The sequence below is a fragment of the Myodes glareolus genome, chromosome 12 (assembly GCF_982192425.1).
Source record: "Myodes glareolus chromosome 12, mMyoGla1.1, whole genome shotgun sequence".
NCBI classification, from domain to species: domain Eukaryota; kingdom Metazoa; phylum Chordata; class Mammalia; order Rodentia; family Cricetidae; genus Myodes; species Myodes glareolus.
The window spans coordinates 1,837,161-1,857,446 of record NC_142037.1 but is presented as its reverse complement, the minus strand read 5'-3'; the positions used below and the strand labels follow the sequence as shown (position 1 = coordinate 1,857,446).

The window sequence follows — 20,286 nt, the reverse complement described above, 5'->3', positions numbered from 1 at the left end:
TGTGACTTTTAAAATTAGGAACCAGCTTACTGAAACTTTTACTCTTGCTAGTGTCCAATAAGAAATAAAAATACATTAGCTTTTTCAAAATGCCCTAATCATAAAGTGAAACTTCAATACAATTTTGTGTATTTCTCTATGTGTATTTTCAGGTAATTTTATCATGCATTTGCTTTTAAAAATTTGCTTTTAAAAACAAAAATTACATATTTTGTTTTTGAGACAAGAATTCAATCTGTAGCTCCAGGTAGCCCCGAATTCTTGATCCTCCTGCCTCGGCCTCCTGAATGCTGGGGTGTGGGTCTGTGCTCCCACTCCTGCTTACATATGCATTTTGTCATGCTGCTCTCTATTTAATGTTCCGTATTAATACCAAATTGCATTAACTTGTGTGCTCGTAAAGTTACTCAGTCTTTTCCTAGTTTTGTTATTATTCATTTTTGTTTGTTTAAATTTCCCATCTAAATTTTCTTTGATGACTTCTGTTTATTTAGTTTGTGACTTTGTGGGATCTGTGTTTAGTTTTTTTTTCTTTTGTTTTTAAGACAATGTCTTACGTGTGGCCCGGGGGGTCCTTGAATTTATAGAGCTGAGAATGAGCTTGAATTTCTAATCCTCCTGCCTCCACTCTCTGAATGCTGGGATCACAGGCTGCTCTACACATATGATAACCCCCTTGTCTTCAGGCCTACCTTTTTAACTTTGCTGACATGGTGCTTGTTTTTCGTTTGTTCATGTTGTTGTTATAAATAATAGGACATTTCTGAGTGGATTTTTTTTTAACTTTTGACTTTGAGATAATGAGTATGTAGACCAGCTTCTCAAAGAGGATGTGAGAAATAGCTCTCTCTGGAACCAAAGACATTTCATCATTTCCAATACTACTGGTTACAGTGATCTTCTGTGTTGGAAAGAGAAGTCCAGTGAGTATCTGCCTTCACTTATTCCTTCATTATTAAAAATGTGTGTGCCAGTCACATCTCAGGCACTCAGACGCTGCAGAGCCAAGGCTTGCCCAGTTCTGCCCTTATGGAGCCTCAAATGGGGCAGATTTGGGAAGCAGCACTCATGGATAAATTTGCATGTAATGCGGTATATCTCTGTGTTGCAGCCCCTTCAGTTTCTTGACTTGTTGCTTCTAGAGATTATGAAGTCCAGTTTCATAATGCCAGGAAATTTCATTCTGGATCTATTTTCACTAAATTCTTGAATTTTAGTTAGTCGTTCCCAAATGCCGTGATACTCTTATGTTGTGTTTTTGGCTGGCCAAGTGTGGAGTTGCTCTGTCCATTGACTCTAGTTGTTAAATTGCGCTCCTAGCTTTAAACAGAGATCACTCCAGACATTGCCAAATGTAGCTTTGTGGTAAAATCACACAGGCACGCAAGCATATACAAGAGCTGCTGTATGTAAAGCTGTAAGAAGTAGACATGTGCAGTTGGAAAGAGTTTTATGTCGGTAAACAGTAGTAGTCTCTACCCTTCACCCTTACTTGTTTATTTTGTTTCAGTGTCTGTTTCACACTTTGAGCATGCGTAGTTGGTGTTTGTTTTAGTTTTGGCTTTTAACTTCTTTTTAGATTTATTTATTTTATTGTATGTGTGTGAGTGTTTTGCCCAAATGTATGTCTCTGTATGACATATACCTGGTGCCCATGGAGGTCAGAAGAGGCATCAGATCCCCTGGAACCTGAGTCCTGGGAGGTTGTGAGTCACTGATCCTCTGCAAGAGTAGCAAGTACTCTTCACCTCTGAGGCAATGCTCCCCAACTGCTTCTTAAAATGGACCTTCCTTTGTAGCCCAGGCTGGTCTTTAACTTGAGAGTTTCCTGCCTCATCTTCTTGAGTGTTGGGATTCTGGGTGAGCAACACCACACTTAAGAATCTGATTTTGACCCAAATAAATAGTGGACTTAAGAGAAAATGTCTGTTCATTAGGTTAGATTTTCAAAGACCTAAAATACTGAATATAAAGCATATGGAAAATTCACACTTGTTTCCTCGCCTTCTGCTGTGAGAGAGAAATGAGCAAGAAGTGGACTTTCCCTAATTAAGGTAAGTTCCCTAAAGATGCCAAAAATAATATTTAAAATGTTAGTAATAGTTTATCAAGAATTTATAGTATGTTAATTAAAATTTTAACTCTTAAGTATATGGGTGAATAAGTAGATTTGATTATAGTTTCCTCACTCTTTCCCCCCTTTTATTATAAAAGTAGTGTAGTATATTTATGGGAGAAAAGTATACTGAGTTAAAGTAAGTTTAAAGACAAGATTTCTTACTCTTGAGCTTGAGATGTAGTTTAGTTGGTAAAGCATTTGCCTAGCATTGCAGAGTCAAGGATTTGATCCCCAGCACTGCAGAACACCAAGTGTGCTGGAGTGCGCACTGTGTTCTGGAGCGGTGTGAACTGTGTGCCGTATGCTGGAGCGGTGCACGCTGCGTGCCATGTGCTGGAGCGGTGCACGCTGTGTGCTGGAGCAGTGTGCACTGTATGCCGTGTGCTGGAGCTGTGCACGCTGTGTGCTGGAGCGGTGTGCACTGTATGCTGGAGCGGTGTGCACTGTGTGCCGTGTGCTGGAGCTGTGCACGCTGTGTGCTGGAGCGGTGTGCACTGTATGCCGTGTGCTGGAGCTGTGCACGCTGTGTGCTGGAGCTGTGTGCACTGTATGCTGGAGCGGTGTGCACTGTATGCTGGAGCGGTGTGCACTGTGTGCCGTGTGCTGGAGCGGTGTGCACTGTATGCCGTGTGCTGGAGCTGTGTGCACTGTATGCTGGAGCGGTGTGCACTGTATGCCGTGTGCTGGAGCGATGCACGCTGTGTGCTGGAGCGGTGTGCACTGTATGCCGTGTGCTGGAGCTGTGTGCACTGTATGCTGGAGCGGTGTGCACTGTATGCCGTGTGCTGGAGCGATGCACGCTGTGTGCTGGAGCGGTGTGCACTGTATGCCATGTGCTGGAGTGGTGCACGCTGTGTGCTGGAGCGGTGTGCACTGTATGCTGGAGCGGTGTGCACTGTATGCCGTGTGCTGGAGCGGTGTGCACTGTATGCTGGAGCGGTGTGCACTGTATGCCGTGTGCTGGAGCGGTGCACGCTGTGTGCTGGAGCGGTGTGCACTGTATGCTGGAGCGGTGTGCACTGTGTGCCGTGTGCTGGAGCTGTGCACGCTGTGTGCTGGAGCGGTGTGCACTGTATGCCGTGTGCTGGAGCTGTGCACGCTGTGTGCTGGAGCTGTGTGCACTGTATGCTGGAGCGGTGTGCACTGTATGCTGGAGCGGTGTGCACTGTGTGCCGTGTGCTGGAGCGGTGTGCACTGTATGCCGTGTGCTGGAGCTGTGTGCACTGTATGCTGGAGCGGTGTGCACTGTATGCCGTGTGCTGGAGCGATGCACGCTGTGTGCTGGAGCGGTGTGCACTGTATGCCATGTGCTGGAGTGGTGCACGCTGTGTGCTGGAGCGGTGTGCACTGTATGCTGGAGCGGTGTGCACTGTATGCCGTGTGCTGGAGCGGTGCACGCTGTGTGCCATGTGCTGGAGCGGTGCACGCTGTGTGCTGGAGCAGTGTGCACTGTATCCCATGTGCTGGAGCGATGCACGCTGTGTGCTGGAGCGGTGTGCACTGTATGCTGGAGCGGTGTGCACTGTGTGCCGTGTGCTGGAGCTGTGCACGCAGTGTGCTGGTGCGGTGCACACTGTGCACTGAGGGAATGTAGACAGAAACATCAGAAGTTGAAGGTCACCCTTTGCTATCTAAGAAGTTCCAGGCCAGCCCAGACTATTTCAGACCCTTATTCAAAAATATAACTAAATGAAAAAAACATGAAAAAGTCTGAATTCTCTCTTTCTAGAATAAGTTAAAATTATGTATGTCCTTTCAAGCTTTGTAATATATTTGCAAACACACAGTATTTTTCTATAGGTATTGTTTTTTATGTGTGCAGGGGTTTTTGTTTGTGTTTGTTTATTGGTTATGAGGAACGTTTCCTCTATCACAGACTGGCTTAGAACTCAATACATGGACTGATACGATTTTTGAACTCCTAGTGCTCCTGCCTCCACCTCTGAGTGCTAGAATTATAGGCCTGTGCCACCACACTGATTTCTTTTGTTTTTTATGTACTATATCATAGCCATATTTCTGTGCAAGCAGAATCTGCTATTGTAGGTTAAGTATAGTTTACCTAAATACTTGGGATCAGTCTTGCTTGAGACTTTGGAGTTGTGTTGCATTTTAATTATAATTAATCTTGTCTTAGGATATAGTATATACTCATGACCACTTTTATCTGTAAATTCCATAGAGTTTTTTTGTTTGTTTGTTTTATGTTTGTTTGGTTGTTTTGGAGAGAGGGTCTCTGTACCAGGCTTTTTCTTTTGGGCCAGCAACCAGTTCCCAAATCATGACACGGAGACTTAATACTAGTTTTGAGTGCTTAGCCTTAATTTATGCTTGTTTTTTACTAGCTCTTAACACTTAACCTGTTTCTCTTCATCTACATTTTGCCTCTGGACTTTTCATCCTTTTTTCCTTGTGTATATCTTACTTTCACTGCTTCTTGTGTCTGTCTGTCTGGCAGCTGCCTGACTTCTTGGCCCCAGGCAGGTTCGTCTCCTTCTCCTTTATTCTCTTCTCCTTCTCCAGTTCTCTCCAGCCTAGATTTCTCCTCCTGCTCATTCTCTCTGCCTGCCAGCCCCACCTATCCCTCTCCTGCCTGGCTGTTCAGCTTATTATTAGACCAGTCCGGTGCCTTAGGCAGGCAAGGTGAAACAAATGCAACACATCTTTACATAATTAAACAAGTGAAGTATAAACAAATGTAAAACACCTTTATGTAGTTAAATATTCCACAGCAGGTCTTCCTGTACAGTCCAGGCTATCCTGGAGCTCACTTTGTACATAAGACTGGCCTCGAACTCAGAGATCCACCTGCTTCTGCCTCCCCAGTGCAAGGACTAAAGGCATGTACCACCACACCCAGCTCCATGCCATCTCTTTTAGCTCCTAAGGTGACATCTAGTTTCTTAGGTATAATTTGGCCTTGGATTCGCCACCCCAGGTTTCTGTATCAATAAAAGACAAGTCTCCTTCTTTTTAGTAACATTTACTTCAGAAGGAAAATTTTTGATATTTTTTTATCAAAAAAATTTTGGAGGTACTTAGAGTCCAATGCAAAGTGAAATCTTTTTATTTCTGTGTGTGTGTGTGTGTGTGTGTGTGTGTGTGTGCCACATGTGGGCAGGTGTCTGCAGAGATTAAACACTTCAGACCCCCTCGAACTGGGATAACACACATTTCTGAACTGCCTAACATGTGTGCTGGGAACCAAACTTGGGTTCTTAGGGAGAGTAGGAAGCAGTCTTAATCAGCAGTCCATCTTTCCAGCCCTTCCATATAATTTTAAAAAAACCCTTTTATTCTATGTATATCAACGTTTTCTGCATATGTACCTGTGTTTCACATGCATGAAGTGCTTGGAGCAGACCAAAGAGGGCCTCAGGTCCCTGGGCCCCTGGGACTGGAGTTACAGATGGTTTTTTTGGTTGTGGTGAGGGGTTCGAGATAGGGTTTCTCTGTGACTTTGGAGCCTGACCTGGAACTAACTCTTGTAGACCAAGCTGGTCTCGAACTCACAAGAGATCTGCCTGCCTCTGCCTCCCGAGTGTTGGGATTAAAGGCGTGTGCCACCACCTCCCGGCTATCAGTATCTTAACTGCTAAGCTGTCTCTCCAATCCCATTCCTTCTTTTGTGGGGAAGGGGCAGTGTTGAGACAGATTGACATGTGCATACTCAGTATTCTCTTATCTAGTTGGAGCTCTAATGGTACCAGGAAACATTAGGAGGATCCAAGTGAATGCCTGACAGGAGAGAAATGGGAAAGCACATGTCAGGTTCCACCCCAGTGTTTCTAAAACTGTGTCTACTTGGTCTCTTCTTTTAAAATAATATTCTTTTCCTTACAGGTATTCTCTGGAAAGGATCAAATTAGTACCACACAGTGAAAGTGCGTAGAACTACTTGAAAGGGTAAGAGGCTGTTTTTGCTGGGTTTTTGTAAGAGAACCACCAGACTGCTATGAGCCACATCATGGAATGTCCTCTGTAAGAATGCCAAGGAATTTCCTGGGTTGATACATCTAACAGTAGAAGCATAGCATGCTCACAGTCCCCTGGCATTGTGCCCTCTGTTTTTCCCCTTTTCACCTCTGGGCACACATCAACAGTTTTTAGAGCAGTACACAGCAATGCTGATGTGTTGTAATAGTATTAGTTCATTTTTTTTCTCACCTGCTTGCATTTATTGCTGAATATTTTAAAAATTCTTTTAAGAGTTATTGATTCTTTGTGGATGTCATATCATGCATTTTGATACCACTCATCTGTCCCCTTGCATCTGCCCTGTAGGTCCTGCTTGCTGGGGTATCTGTCCCGCCTGGTTCCCCAGCCCTTTAGTCCCAGAGAAAGTCACACAGAGAATCTACATTAGGCTATAAACCGACTGGCCCATTAGCTCAGGCTTCTTATTAGCTCTTATCACTTATATTAACTCATTATCCTTATCTATGTTAACCACATGGCTTGGTACCTTTCTTAGCCATGCAGGTCACATCCTGCTTTTTTGGTGGTCTGGACAGGACTGGGGAGAAATGGAGTGTTCCAGGCTACTTTCAGCTGGTTGGGAGCACTGATAATCTTATGGGGACCTAAAGAAAATTTAAATTATGATCAAGTCCTGACTGAAGTATCCTGTGAGTCTTGATCATCTCAGGCAGCAGTCTTGAATCTGTTCTGCATGTAGAACTCAGACATCCGGGCCATCTGTTCTTACCACAGATTTTTCAGGTGGTCTTCTTTGATCAAACCTGACTTTTCTTAACTCAGAATGAATTCACAGTCTCTCATTTTCTGTGGGAACAATAGCAAAATCTCTTCTTCAAAGTAACATACCTTTTGACTTCAATTTTGAAGTCAAGGTATTTTTAAAATACCTCTTTTGGATTAATTTAGCAGAATTTATGAACAAGTATCTTTTAGCATCTATTGCTCCTTCCTTAGCATTTAAACAATTCAAAGAGAGCATAATAACATATAGTATCAAGATTTTGTTTTCAAAATTGTAGCCTCAGATTTGTATGAAAAGAAATTAAATCCATTTTGTTTAACCAGAAAAATGGGAAATGGTGTGTTGTCTGTGTGTTGCTTTCATTGGGTGATGAAAGAAACTGCCTTGGCCTTTTGATAGGGCAGTCTTAGGTAGGCAAAGTAGACAGAACTGAATGCTGGGAAGAAGGAGGCAGAAAGAGTCGCCATGAAGCTGCGAGATCAGACATGCTGAATCTTTCCTGGTAAGCCACGACCTCGTGGTGACGTACAGATTATTAGAAATGGGTTGAATCAAGATGTGAAAGTTAGTCAATAAGAGGCTAAAGGTTATTGGCCAAGCAGTAATTTAATTAATTCAATTTCTGTGTGGTTATTTTCAGGGTGTAGCTATCTAGGCAGCTGGGAGCCTGGCGACTGGAACCAAAAGCAGGCCTACTCCTCATACAACAACTTTAATTCGAAATAATATCAATCATTTAAACCTGATAAAATAGTTACCCTAAGACAATATTGTCCTGTAGAAAAGTTTTCTTTTAATTTTCCCTTAACTGATTTAATTTGGTTCTGATCACTATGCTTACTTGCATAGCTTGCACTGTTAAAACATGTATATAATCTGATTAGGGCTAGAGGGCAACCATACTGCTACTATGACATTTAGTTTTCAATGTCTTCACAGGGAAATAACATAGAAAAATAATTTAATTTTAAACTATACGGAGCTAGGGAGAGTGCTTAGGACATTTTTAAAAAAGTCAAACATAGCTATGGATGCCTATAACCCCATCATTGTGGGGCAGATTCCAAGAGCTTGCTGAACAACCAGCCTAGCCAACATGGTGAGCTTCTGATTCAGTGAGAGACCCTGTCTCAAGACAATGATGTAAAAAGTGACATAGGAAAACACCCATGATATTCAGCTTGGTGTCATGCTTGTTGTGTGACATATACTCACAAGCATGTAATACACAACTACACACACACATAATAGAAAAATGAAATTTTTTGTCAAAACTAATTAAAAATCCCTTTACATAAACTCTGTAACTCTTGGAGAAAGTACCATGATGGTGTGATCCTGGTGGATCATCTAGTGACACATACTTAACAGCTGTCATTAAAATAGAATTTATCAAGGCAAGGATAACAGTTCATTCCTGTGAGAAACATAAAGTCATACCAAAGCATGTACTTTGGAAAGTGATGGCCAGATAAGTCAGACATTGTATTAATTGCTATAAATCTAATTAAATGTATACCTTCTTCAGTTCAGATAATAACAATCACAATAATCTTATCAGAAATTATATTTATACAAGTAAAGACTTTTGTCTTTAAGTGTTTTAAGCAATGCCTCTTTTTTTCAACTCTGAAATAAAAAACATAATATATATTGTCCTAATGAACTTCAACTTTCACCTTGACACAGCCTAGAGCAATGGTTCTCAACCTTCCAAGTGCTATGGTCCTTTAATACAGTTTTTCATTTTGTAGCGATCCCTAACCATAAAATTTTTTTTGTTGCTAATTTATGACTGTAATTTTGCTGCTGTTATAAATATAATACAAATATCTCTGTTTTCCAATAGTCTTAGGCAACCCCTATAAAAGGATCATTTAATACCCCGCGAAGGGTTCGAAAATCACAGGTTGAGAACCTTTGGCCTAGAGTCACCTGACAAGGGAGTCTGTCTTAAGGATTACCAGATCAGATAGAACTGTGGTATATGGATAGGGCATTGAATTTATCATTGATGTAGCAGAGCACATCAATGTCCAAGAGTGTAGTTGCCACTCCTTGGACAAGAGGGCCATAGATGTATAAGCAAGCCTGCTGAGCACAAAGCTGATAAAGTTAGCAAGAAGCATTCTCCCATGGTTTCTGCTTCAAATTCCTGCGTGGGTTCTTACCAAAGTTTCCTTTAATGACATACATTCTTTAATGACACAGTATAACTGAAATTGTAAGACAAATAAGCCGTTTGTCTTATAAACAAATAAGACAAATAATTCCTTAAGTTGTTTTTGGTTCCTCTGCTTCAGGTCTTTCAAAAAAAGAAAACCATGTAAGTTCAAAACCTCCCCCCAATAAGAGACAAAAACGTGACATTGATATAATTTGGGCCAATGTTAACAAACTGAAAAATCACTTTCACTGGAAGTTGGCCATAGTTTACTGTGTTTAAAAATGTATGATTCTCTAAACTGTTGATCAGAGTTCTGTAAGGAGTGGAGAAAGTCCCTCCAGTGAGTTAAGTCCTGAGTGAATGGTGTGGGAGATTGTTCTGTATATGTGTTGTTTTTATTGGTTAATGAATAAAGAAGTTGTTTCAGTCTGTGGCTTAGCAGTATAGAGCTAGGGATGGAAAACTAAACTGAATTCTGGGAGAAAGAAGGTGGAATCAAGGAGAAGCCATGTAGCCCTGCCAGAGACAGATACCAGACAGAACCTTGCTGGTAAGCCACATCCACGTGGCGATACACAGATTAATGGAAGTGGGTTAAATTGCAATGTAAGAGCTAGCCAATAAGAAGCTAGAGCTAATAGGCCAAGCAGTGATTTAATTAATGCAGTTTTGTGTGGTTATTTCGGGGCTGAGCAGCTGGGAGCAAGTAGCCTCCTACAACAAGTGAATATGTGTTGTTGACATGCACCCAGCCATGTTGAGAACTCAGTGGCCCTAGGACCCATGAGAAATTGCCAAAGCCATTACCTATATTGGCCAGGCTCTAGAAGAATGACAATATTTCCCTCAGCAGTCTAAGTATTAGTATTTATGAACCACTGATTATTGTGTTCAAAACTAGCAACCATAGCTTCCTTTTCCTGAAGTTTACAGCCTGAGCTACACCTATTGTACAGAGACCTCCGACTAAGACTAGGTAGCCCCTTTTTTGTGCTGTACAATATGAACACACTGAGGTTCCTAGTTGAGGTGATAGCAGATTCCACCTAATCCCAGCTTTATTATATCTTTGTCTGTTGGTCCTACCTTCATTCCCTCAGCACCCCTCCCCAGGTAAAAACAAAGTTCAAACTAATGAAATCTTGTGAAAGAAAATATTTGCACAGGTCTTAATGTAGATTTTCTTCAGAGATAAAAGAATATTACTAAGATAAAAATAATGTGTTTCTTCAATAAGTGAATCCCATTTGGAATGATGCTGACAATGTGGCCGTGATACTCAGTGACTCACAACACAATCCTGTCTAGGGTACCATTTTGCTGATGATGTTTCACCATCAGCTGCTCAGGCTCCAGAATGTATGAACTTTCCATATGAGACCCTTGATCAAGTTCTCCACTGAGAACCCTGGATGAGGTTTCTGTGGAGTCTCCGTAAGAGGTTTTGTGTCAACTGTGAGCAGTCTGAAACTTCTGGGAAAGGTTCCTTGAAGCATCCTTGGCAATGGGAGATCTGTGTGGTGTGGGAAGTCTATAAGGGGCGCTGTCTCTGTAGGGTGTCAGAGAGAAAAGAAGTTCTTGTGAACAGCTCCGTGGGAGGTCTCTTTGGCGGTCTCTAATGTGCTCTTTGAATTAGACCTGTGAGAGATGGGAAACATCACCTGCTTTTTTCAGGGTGGTGACTGGAATCTAAGAAGGATCTATAGAGCATGGGGGAGGGTGGTCTTTGTGAGAGATTTTTTGAGACTTGGGGAGTCTCTGTTTTCTAACTATTTTTGTGAGGGAGTCGCTGGGGTTTTCTGGGGGAATTTGGGATTTGGGATCTCTGCATGCTGACTATGGGGCATCTTTGGGAGAAGACTGGGGTGGTCTTTGTGTTCCTTTAGGTGTTTTGTGAGCAGTATCTGTGGATCTCTATTTGCTGGGTGAGACAGGTCTCTATATAAGGTATATGTGGAAGTTTAAGTGTGGGGTCTGGGAGTGTGTCTGTGTGAGAAGGGGTGCAACTCTGAAATTGAGGCCTCTGCATGACTGAAAGGTCTGTGTGTGGTCTCTGTAGAGGCCTCTACAGGGGTCTGTGAGATTTGTGTGTGAGAGCTTTCATAGACATCTCCATGGGGCATGTGTAGGTTGACATGAGGACTCAGCTATGTGAGGTTACCATGGAAAGTCACTGTGAGAAGTTTCAGATTACAAAGCAGTGTGAGGCAGTGAGAGGTGTCCATGCTGTCTGGTCTCTCTGGGAGGCTTCTCTAGATCTCTTTGATGACCTTCCTGAATCTTATGGAGGATAGAGAATCCACGTCTCCTGTCTGGTTCAACAGTGTAGCCAATGTTTTGCCTTTTCCAGATAAGAACCATGGGATCTTGGTCCAACTCCTCCACACTTCAGAAAACTCACCTCTTGGTGCCCTGAGAGAAGCCAGCAGCAGTCAGATATGACCTCTTCTGAGTTCAAGGTCCAATCTATATTACCCTCTTCTTAGTTTTTGTTGTCTGAAGAACAACTATGCTTCAAGTTCCAGACCTTCCTGCAAGCCCCATCTCGATTTTCACTGTTGGTCCCACTCTGGAGGCTAACTTAGTTGTCCATCTTTAAGAGAAGGCTAGTTGCATCAGCACACAGACCCCAGGGGCCTGTGATTACTATCCCTACATGTAGGTGAGTACCAGCCTAATCCCATTTATGTTGGCATCAGCATCAGTCTGGTGCAAGGTTCTCCTCCATGGGTTATGAGGTCTCTAAGCTGTGCCTATTCTGTGTTCTGTGTGTAGCACTGCTTGGAACATGGTCTTCGCATAAATAGTCCCTCCTCCTTCTAATTTTCTGTATGGACAGAGCCCAGTAGGAAGGAATGCTAGAAGCAGAGAGTAGTGCATAGACCTCTCCCACACAGGGTAGTGGATCCATTCCTACAAGGTACTGACAATGTGTACCCTTTCTGATTGTGTCTTTCCTATTGGTCTCTGACATAAACAAGGACAAAGAGCTGAGGAAAATTTGCATGTGATCCCAAGTCATCCCCCCACCCTTTTAAATTTCCATTTCTCTAAAGGTTTTAGTCCTGGTATGGTGTATACATACAATAGACAAGGTCTCAAGATCCTTGGTCTTTACATCTATTGTGAAATCATCCTTTCTAGGATCAGTTATTTGATTATATGCAACGTCAAACAGTTGATCTTCCCTAATTTTTTTAAATTCCAATCCGGTCTATGTTGGGCTGTTTGTTGGCTTCTCTAGGTCTGAAACCAAGGATCATAGATGGGATACAAGTGTGAGCAAGATGAATCACTTGGCCCCTAACAACCTCCTCCTCTTGGTTTCCAGATGGCAGGGGAACAGTAAGTGTTCCTCATTGATAACATCTTTATAGCACCTTCCTGTTTCTTCTTTGATTCCAAGGTTTTAATTTCATTTTATACATCCCTGAGTCTATAATCCCAAACTCTCAATCATACCCCTTTTCATTAATCCAGAATGCTTCCCTGGACTGGAGTTAGCTGTGAGATAGATTAAGTGAACAGTAGGGTTTATTCTTCTGGAGTAGACATGACCTTCAATGGTATCCCTGAATGATACCATCACCCTGACCTGGAAGGTGCTTTCCTCTGCTGTTGTAGAGCATGAGGAATGTAAAGAGGTGGCAAGCATATGACTGAATTTGTCTTAAGGCTGTACTGTTCCTTTCTTTCCCCAGGAGAAAAGGCTTCCTAGAGGCAGGCACCATCTATTCTCTGCTAAGAAAGCTATGGGCCCCCATCCAAAGTCCTGGCTATTTTATAACAAGTAAAGCTCTTTGACTCTGGCCCTGTCTGAAGCACCAGGGAGAATTTTGAGGCTTAAGATGCCTCTGTCTGCCTAGTCTTTGCAGTTCCCTAAAGTTAATAAGGTTAATATAAAGCAATTGGGCAGTGAAATTGATATATAAAGTATTGAAGCAGACAATGAGATTGAATTTTCTCATTTTTCCTTATGCCATTTTTATGTGTGGGCATATGTATGTGCAAGCAGACACGCATATTTGTGTGTATATATATTTGTATGTGTGTGTAAAGGCAAGAGGTCAGTGTTGGGTATCTACTCTTTTTTTTTTCTTTTTTGAGACAGTATCACTTAATGAGGCTGTAGCTTGTTTATTTGAATAGTTGGCTAGCCATCAAGCCCCAGGGATCCTCTTGTCTTCCTCTCCCCCACATTGGGATTAAAACTATCACCGTGCTTGTTTTATACATGTATGCTAAAGATCCAACCTCAGGCCTTTATTCTTTTGCATCAAGCATTTTACCAAGGAAAACATCTCCCTGTAAACTGAAAACAGTGTTTTGATGTCAAGAGTTTTGATGGAAGTGGGTTTGCACTATCTCTGCCAATCACTCATCCTTGTTTATCTCTGGTAGAAACCAAGGCCCATATAAAACATGGAACAGAGAGGAACCATCACTCTTTAGTAAGAGGAATATATGTATTTTGGGCTACATCAAATATATTGAATGTATTAATACAAGATAAATAATTTTTACAACGACCAAGTTTTTTTCTTTTAATTATATTTTTCTACTGCGAAAAACTAGAGAGGATTTTTCTCGTTGAGTATAGATATTTTTCCGAACAGCACAGTGCCTAGGACAGCAGAGATGGTAACTTGAAACAGTTGGCACTATTATTCCATTCTGGAAGGAACTCACTAGGTTTAAAGTTGTGTTACAGGGCAAAAGTCTGGGATTCTGAAAAATCTGTGGTTCATTGCTAAATCGTCCATTTTTCTTAGATGGTTGGTCTTTAATGTTCCCCTCCTTTGTAGAATTTTTTTGGCAGGAATAATTGACCAGGTGGCTTGGTGTTCTTTGCTTTGAGTGGGAGGCTGGCTTATGGCCATAGGCAGACTGAGGGGTAGAAGGTGGAGGAGTTTCCGGGTACTGTTTGACCTTGGAAGCACAGAGTTTGCTTTGTTGCATTATTTTTTTTTCTAGCATCTGTCCAAGTGCTGTCATAAGTTCCTGGGCCTCAGCAACATTGCTGTCCACACGTGGTTTTTCTTTTACTTGTTTTTGTTGACTCTGGGCAGTAGCTGCTGTAGGCTTATCTTCCTTAGGAGGAGATTCCCGCCCTTTGATTGCTTTCTTGGAGTGAATCCACTGAAGAAAGCGGCTCACAAGTTTTTGGAAGGGGCTTTCTGCAGGAACCTGTGCAGGTTTTGGAAGGGTCTGATGTTTTTTTCTAAATTTATCTTCCTTCTCCTTGACTCTGGTGAGCTTGGGCCCTTCTTCTTGGTTTCCTTTACTTTTTCTCTTAGTTTCCTCACCTTGGTAAGCAGGTGCCAACACTTGGATTTGGCTCTTCGGTGAGACTTGATGCTTTGGAGTACTGGGCTTCTGCTGCACCAGGCTCTTGTCCCCTCCTACCATCACAATGTCACCTAAGCGCTGGGAAGCCAAAGTGTCTGCAGGAAGCAGTGTGCTCCTGGGAAGCTCAGGAAGGAGCACAGCAGTGGTATAGACTTGTGGCTGACTGGCTGGTTCTGTCTCCACACTTTGTGGAAACTTGGCAACAGTTTTTGCCTGGTAACTGGGTGACCCTGGGTTTTGGACACTGGTCGTTCTAGGCAGTAAAAGGACTACTTGGGTCTCTCCCTCTTTCTCTAAGACAGTCCTACTCTGACATGGTGTACTCGTGAATTTGTGCTTGAGAGTTTCAGAATGATGCTTGCTCTCTGATTTGGTTGGCGGGGCCTGTGAAGGCTCATGGTCAGCACCAGATGGAAATGCTCCCAGAGTTCTCTCGATACCCTTATGAGAAGGAGAGGAAACAAGGAGAAGACACCCTAGAGATGGAGAAGAATCCTCAATTACCACCTCTCTCAACTGGCATGGTTTTCCTAGGAACCTGACTACCTCAACTGCTGAACTGGTCCCAGATACAAAGGTAGTTGAGGGCGGCGAGTCACACAGTGCAACGGGCAAGGACTCAACTTTTTTCAGCTTAAAAACGTTTACAGGCTTGAGCATCTTGAGGGGTAGGCCCCACCTGTGCTTCACTCGAAACCTTACAATATGTTCTTCCAGGACCTGGTGAGCGCCTGGATCAAGAAAGGCAAGCTTCTGTGAGGAGCTCATGGACTTTTCTAAACTCTTAGAGGATGGTACGTTTTTAGTTTCCATTTGGACGTTAGGCATCGAAAAACCATCATTCATAGCAAGCCAGGATCGACGCACACGCAGAGGGATCAGACCTTGATTTATTTCCTCTGATTTTGTGCCCACATGAGCTTTTAATGTGCTTTGTAATTTATTCTTCAAGTGTTTTGAGTCAGTTTTGGAGTCTCTCTTCAAGCTCTTCACTGTATTTCTTTCTGATTCCAAAATATTTGCCCCTTGTAACGTTACTGGATCTTTGTCCAAGTACCTGTTTTTATCTTTTGAGATTTTTCCTAAAATAGGACCCAGATTTTTTCCAGATTCCTTTTGTAGTTGGAATCTCACCTTGTGGCCATCCTTGTTAATTTCACCCATAGACCCAGAGGATCGTGAGGGGCCTGGTTTGTCTCTGGTTTTACAAGGTCTTGTTACTGTGTTCTGATGCTGCATCGCATCCAGAGACTCTTGGAACTTACGAGAAAGGTCCCATCGATGTTGAATGAGCCACTTTTGAATGTGTTGCTCTAGTTTTTCTCGGAGCTCACAGCTGATGGGAAAATTGTCAGGAAGGATAGAGACTGCCCAGTCTTGGGAACGGTTGGAGGTCAAGACATCATAGACTTCTTGAGGTCTCTGGACTATCAAGGGTAAAGGCAGCCTCCTTTCCTGTTTTGTAAGTGAGTGCCCTTCTGCGTGTTGTATTTCAGTAGGGAGACACTGCGACTGACTTTGTGACTGAGAACAACATGATACATAATCTCCATAATCATTTGTGTAGGGTAGAGAAGAGGGTAGTTGGGCTGGGAGAGGGGGTTGTGGATGGGCTTGATTCAGAGCTGGGGCCTTGAATTGGGGTGGAGCCAGAATTAAGGGTGCGGATTGGAGGCCCAGGTAGGACAGAGAACGTGTACAGGAATGCACTGGAGACATCTGATCCCGCATTTGAACTGGATAAACACTTGAGGTGACATTGAATAAGAAAAAGGGACAAGGGAGAGTAGAAGTAGCCTGAGGGATCCAGGCAGTGGCCACTAGAGATTCACTGTGCAGAGAAGGGAGACCCCAAAAGAGCTGGTTGTATTTCTCTTTGAAATGGTCCCCCAAGATGGTGGGGTATGATAGTTTCTGAGTGGCTGTCTGCTGTTCTGATTTTCCTTTCAGGTTCCAGAAGGGTGGCAGGATAGTGCTGCCTTGTTTAGTACTTGGTGACTTAAACATGTTCCTTAATGAATGCAAATGGTATCCTGGGCTAATTTCTTCTAGAAATGATTCATCTTTTTCTTTTTCTTTCAGCTTTTTCAGGCTTTCTCTCCAAGCTAGAAATTAGGACACTGGGTTATGATGGTGTAAGGCAAGGCATAAGATTTTTATAGTAAGCTAGATTTGTGGGTGTCACATTAGAAAAGATTATGAGATTAGACTCTAGGGCCTGCTCATTAACATCCAAGGTCATGTCATCCATGATCAATAGCATTCTCAAGATAGATGGATGAACAACACTTAATCATTCATAAGCAGATCCCATAGCTGTCACCCTCACCCCATGATCCTTCTGACTGACCTGTGGGAGAAAGGATGGGTTCCCCTCAGAAAAAATTCAACTTTACTCAAGGTCCCACCTCCAGGTCCTGGTAATATTGCTCCTAATAGTCCAGAGCCCTCCCTGTTAGGAACACCTGTTAGCTGGCTCATCACAGCTTTCTTCTAACACAAGAGCCTGAGGAGGGTATTCTTATTTCCTTCCCAGGAACCTCCTTCTTAGGCCTCTGCAACTCACCTGGGAAACATGGTGCTAGCTCCTCACAGGCAAGTTAATGGCAGAAACTGACTTACCTTTGGGACATTTCCTAGATTGAGTCCTAAACTTTTTCCTGTACCGACTCTGCCAGGTCATCTGCCTTTGAGGCTGAGAGAGAAAGAGGTTATTGTAGATATAGATACATAGACAGACAGGCAGACAGATAGATAGTCTTATTATTCTCCAAAGAAGCTGCAAATATTCATGAATTTTTAAATTTGATACAGGATTAATGTCATTTTCTATGTTGTGTACGTGGTTGTGTTGTGATGTGTGTGTGATTGTTGGTGTGGTGTTTGTGTGTGGTTGTTTGTGGTGTGGTTGTGTGTTGTAAGTTTGGTTGTGTGTGTGTGGTTGTGTGTGTGGTTGTGTGATGTGGTGTGTGTGCTTGTGTGGTGTGTGTGTGATTGGTTGCGGTGTGTGATTGTGTGTTGTGTATGTGGTGGTGTGGTGTTTGCTTGTGTGGTATGTGTGTGTATGTGGTTGTATTATGGTGTGTTATGTTTGTTTGCTTGTGTGGAATGTGTGGGCTGTGTGTTTTTGTGTTGTGTGCCTAGCAACTAGCATAGACCAGAATAGTGTATTAGTGTATTGGATCTTCTGGACCTAGAGTATAGGTGGTTGTGAGCTATGTGTTCTGGGAAGCAAACTTGCTTCCTCTGGAAGAACAGCAATTGTTCTTAAATGCTAAGATAGCTCTCCAGGCCTGGCTGGCCTGGACTTAACTATATAAATCAGGTTAGCCTTGAACTCACTGAGATCTACTTAACCTCTGTCTTCCAAGTACTGAGTTTGAAGAAGTGTGCCACCAAACTTGGTTGGTGGTTCTGTTCTGTTTTTGTTGTTTTAACTTCACATTTTTAAAGTGAGTGAAAAAGTGCAAACAGTTGTTCTCTCTCTCTCTTTCTCTCTGCCTCTCTGTCTGTCTGTCTGTCTCTACTCTCTCTCTCTCATATGTATTCCAGTGTGTATGAATATGGGAGTCCAGAGATATGTGTCGGTATTCTTCCTGTCACTCTAATTTTTAATGACAGAGTCTCTTACTAAACCTGGAACTTACTGATGCAGTTAGACTGGTTGTCCAGGAAACTTCATGGATCCTCAGTCTTTGTTTCCTTAGCACCAAGGCTACAGGCACACATCACTATGCCCAGCTTTCTGAGTGCTGAGTATATAAACCCAGGTCGTCATGCTTGCAAAACAAGCACTTACCTACTGAGCACTTTGTCAACCAGTTTAAGAAATATAAGAAGGGAGATGTGGAGATGGCCTAGTGTGTAAGAATATTGCTGTGTAAGTACCTAAGTTCAGGTCTCCATCACTCATGTAAAAAGCCACATAGTTGCACATGTGCTTGTAAACCTAGTGTTATGGGAGGCAGACATAGTTGAGGATCTGAACTTGGAGCTAGGCTATGAGACACCAACTTCCAGAGACCTTTTCCTGTCACTGCCCAACATAGAAATGGGGTTGCAAGGTCTCTGTGTAACAAAATTAAGGAGAAGGTTATAGAGCATATCAGCTTCCATTCTTCTGTGGTCTCCTGACTGATGCACAGACATTTGCACTGTGAGGCCAACCTTGGCTGTCTATAGTAACTGTTCTTCTGCTCAAGAGTCAAATCTCTGTAGCTGCTTCATAGTTGCCAGGTTGAATTCTGCTACTTGAACCCAGAAGTCACTCTGGCCTCTGGTCTAATTCGTTTTGAGGCTCAGCACAGTCCTCAGACAAACCATCACAGAGGAAAGGATTGTACAAGAGAAGAGAACATATGAACCAGTGCTCAATGTTTGTCTTATCCCTGATATAGAGGCCTCCAATTTATATGAAGAATGCTGGTCCTATTCGTTAAACCATGGCATTCAAATTCACCCTGGCCCACCAGCATATATCACAGACATACTGTGAGCTCCAGATAGATGCCCTGGTGACTGCTCTCAACTCTGCTCTCCAGTTTTCTGGAGAATAGATCTCTGTTCCTTCTGGAGATATCTCCCCAGTCATTTCTCTACTAGATTTGGAAAAGTAGAAATTTGTAGTAAAATGTTGTATTGAGGTAGGAGAGACCGGCAAAAGGACCCATGTCACATGAAAGCCAAAAAGTGTCTTGTGGGTAGTGGAGGAGCACAGGTAGCGAGGGAGATATAGGAGGAGAGCGGGATCGAAGACAGCAATCAACACAAAATGAAGTTTGTTTGAAGATCCCGTCATTAATCCCAATACTTTGTATGCTAATTTAAAAATCAAGAAAGAGACACAGAGAAGGGAAGGATGGATTGTGTGAAGGAAGAGAGACAGGGAGAGAAAGGGAGACAGGGAGAAGGGGGATGGAGAGTGAGTGAGAGAGAGAGAGAGAGAGAGATGGGGGGAGGGGGATGGAGAGAGAGAGAGAAGGGAGGAGAGGAGAGAGAGATAGAGAGAGGAGTATTCTCTGTTAGTTAGATTGAGAGTTTCTTACCTTCCTGATGAACTTTATATTGGGTAGCGGTAAAGACAGATGACTATCAATGAAGGGAAGTACCAGAAGGTAGAGCCCCAGTCCACACACAATGGCAAATATCACGTCCATTGTGTCCATCATGGAGCTGAGGCTCAGCCATGTGGCGTATATGCTTTCCAGAAGAGAGGGAAGATTCTCCATCTGAACTGATCGGGCTCTCCCTGAGGAGTGAAGGATAACCCATGTCCACTTCACAGAACTGGGAACTCCACATCACAAAACCAGGTCTCCACATCACAAAGGGCTTCTGAGTGAGGGAGGGCACTGCAGACAGATGAATTCTTCCCTCCTCAGTCTTTTGGGTACTTCCTTTCAGTTCCACCTACTCTGTTTCTTTAATGTACTATTAGCAGCTCCCTCATTCAAGGAATTCATATATTACCTAGTTCCTTTTCTCATTTGCAGATCTCAATTTGAGGTCTTATAAAGTGAGAATTTTTGTTTGTTTATATTTTGTTTTATTTTTTTCTTTTTCAAGACAGGGTTATACAATGTAACAGCCTTGGCTGTCCTTAAACTAGTTCTGTAGAACATGCTGGCCTCGAATGCACAAGAATTGGCCTCCCTCAGCCTCCTTAGCGCTGAAATTAACGGCATGCACCACTACTACCACACTCAAGATCAGTATTATCATCCTTAAAGTATCTTATATTGGGGGTTGGAGAGATAGCTCAAGGCTAAGAAATCTTGTTCAATCATGAAGATTTGAGTTCAGATATTAGTAGCTATATAACAAACTAGGCCTTTCTGTCACTTCTTATAATCCCAGCTCAAAGGGGAATGGACAGAGGAGAGCAGTTGCTGGAGTGTAGAAAAGTGATTATTAGAGGCTAAGAAGTAA

At 42.8% G+C, this 20,286-nt stretch overlaps 2 protein-coding genes across 2 annotated transcripts in view; one reads left to right on the top strand and one right to left on the bottom strand.

Annotated features, from left to right (window-relative positions):
• LOC125399540 (protein farnesyltransferase/geranylgeranyltransferase type-1 subunit alpha-like) overlaps window positions 1-20,286 on the top strand; it is a 56,558-nt gene that overhangs the window by 13,430 nt on the left and 22,842 nt on the right. The window contains exon 7 of the mRNA XM_087912336.1: window positions 5,963-6,025. Coding sequence (XP_087768462.1) covers window positions 5,963-6,001 — 39 coding nt within the window. The 3' untranslated portion in view covers window positions 6,002-6,025. The remainder of the gene's footprint in view (window positions 1-5,962; window positions 6,026-20,286) is intronic.
• Window positions 13,484-19,621, bottom strand: LOC125399537 (spermatogenesis-associated protein 31-like). Its single transcript, XM_087911862.1, has 3 exons — window positions 19,404-19,621; window positions 16,981-17,053; window positions 13,484-16,463 (listed from the first exon to the last, which is right to left on the bottom strand). The coding sequence occupies exons 1-3, from the start codon at window positions 19,584-19,586 to the stop codon at window positions 13,558-13,560; spliced, it is 3,162 nt and encodes a 1,053-aa protein (XP_087767988.1). The 5' UTR covers window positions 19,587-19,621; the 3' UTR covers window positions 13,484-13,557.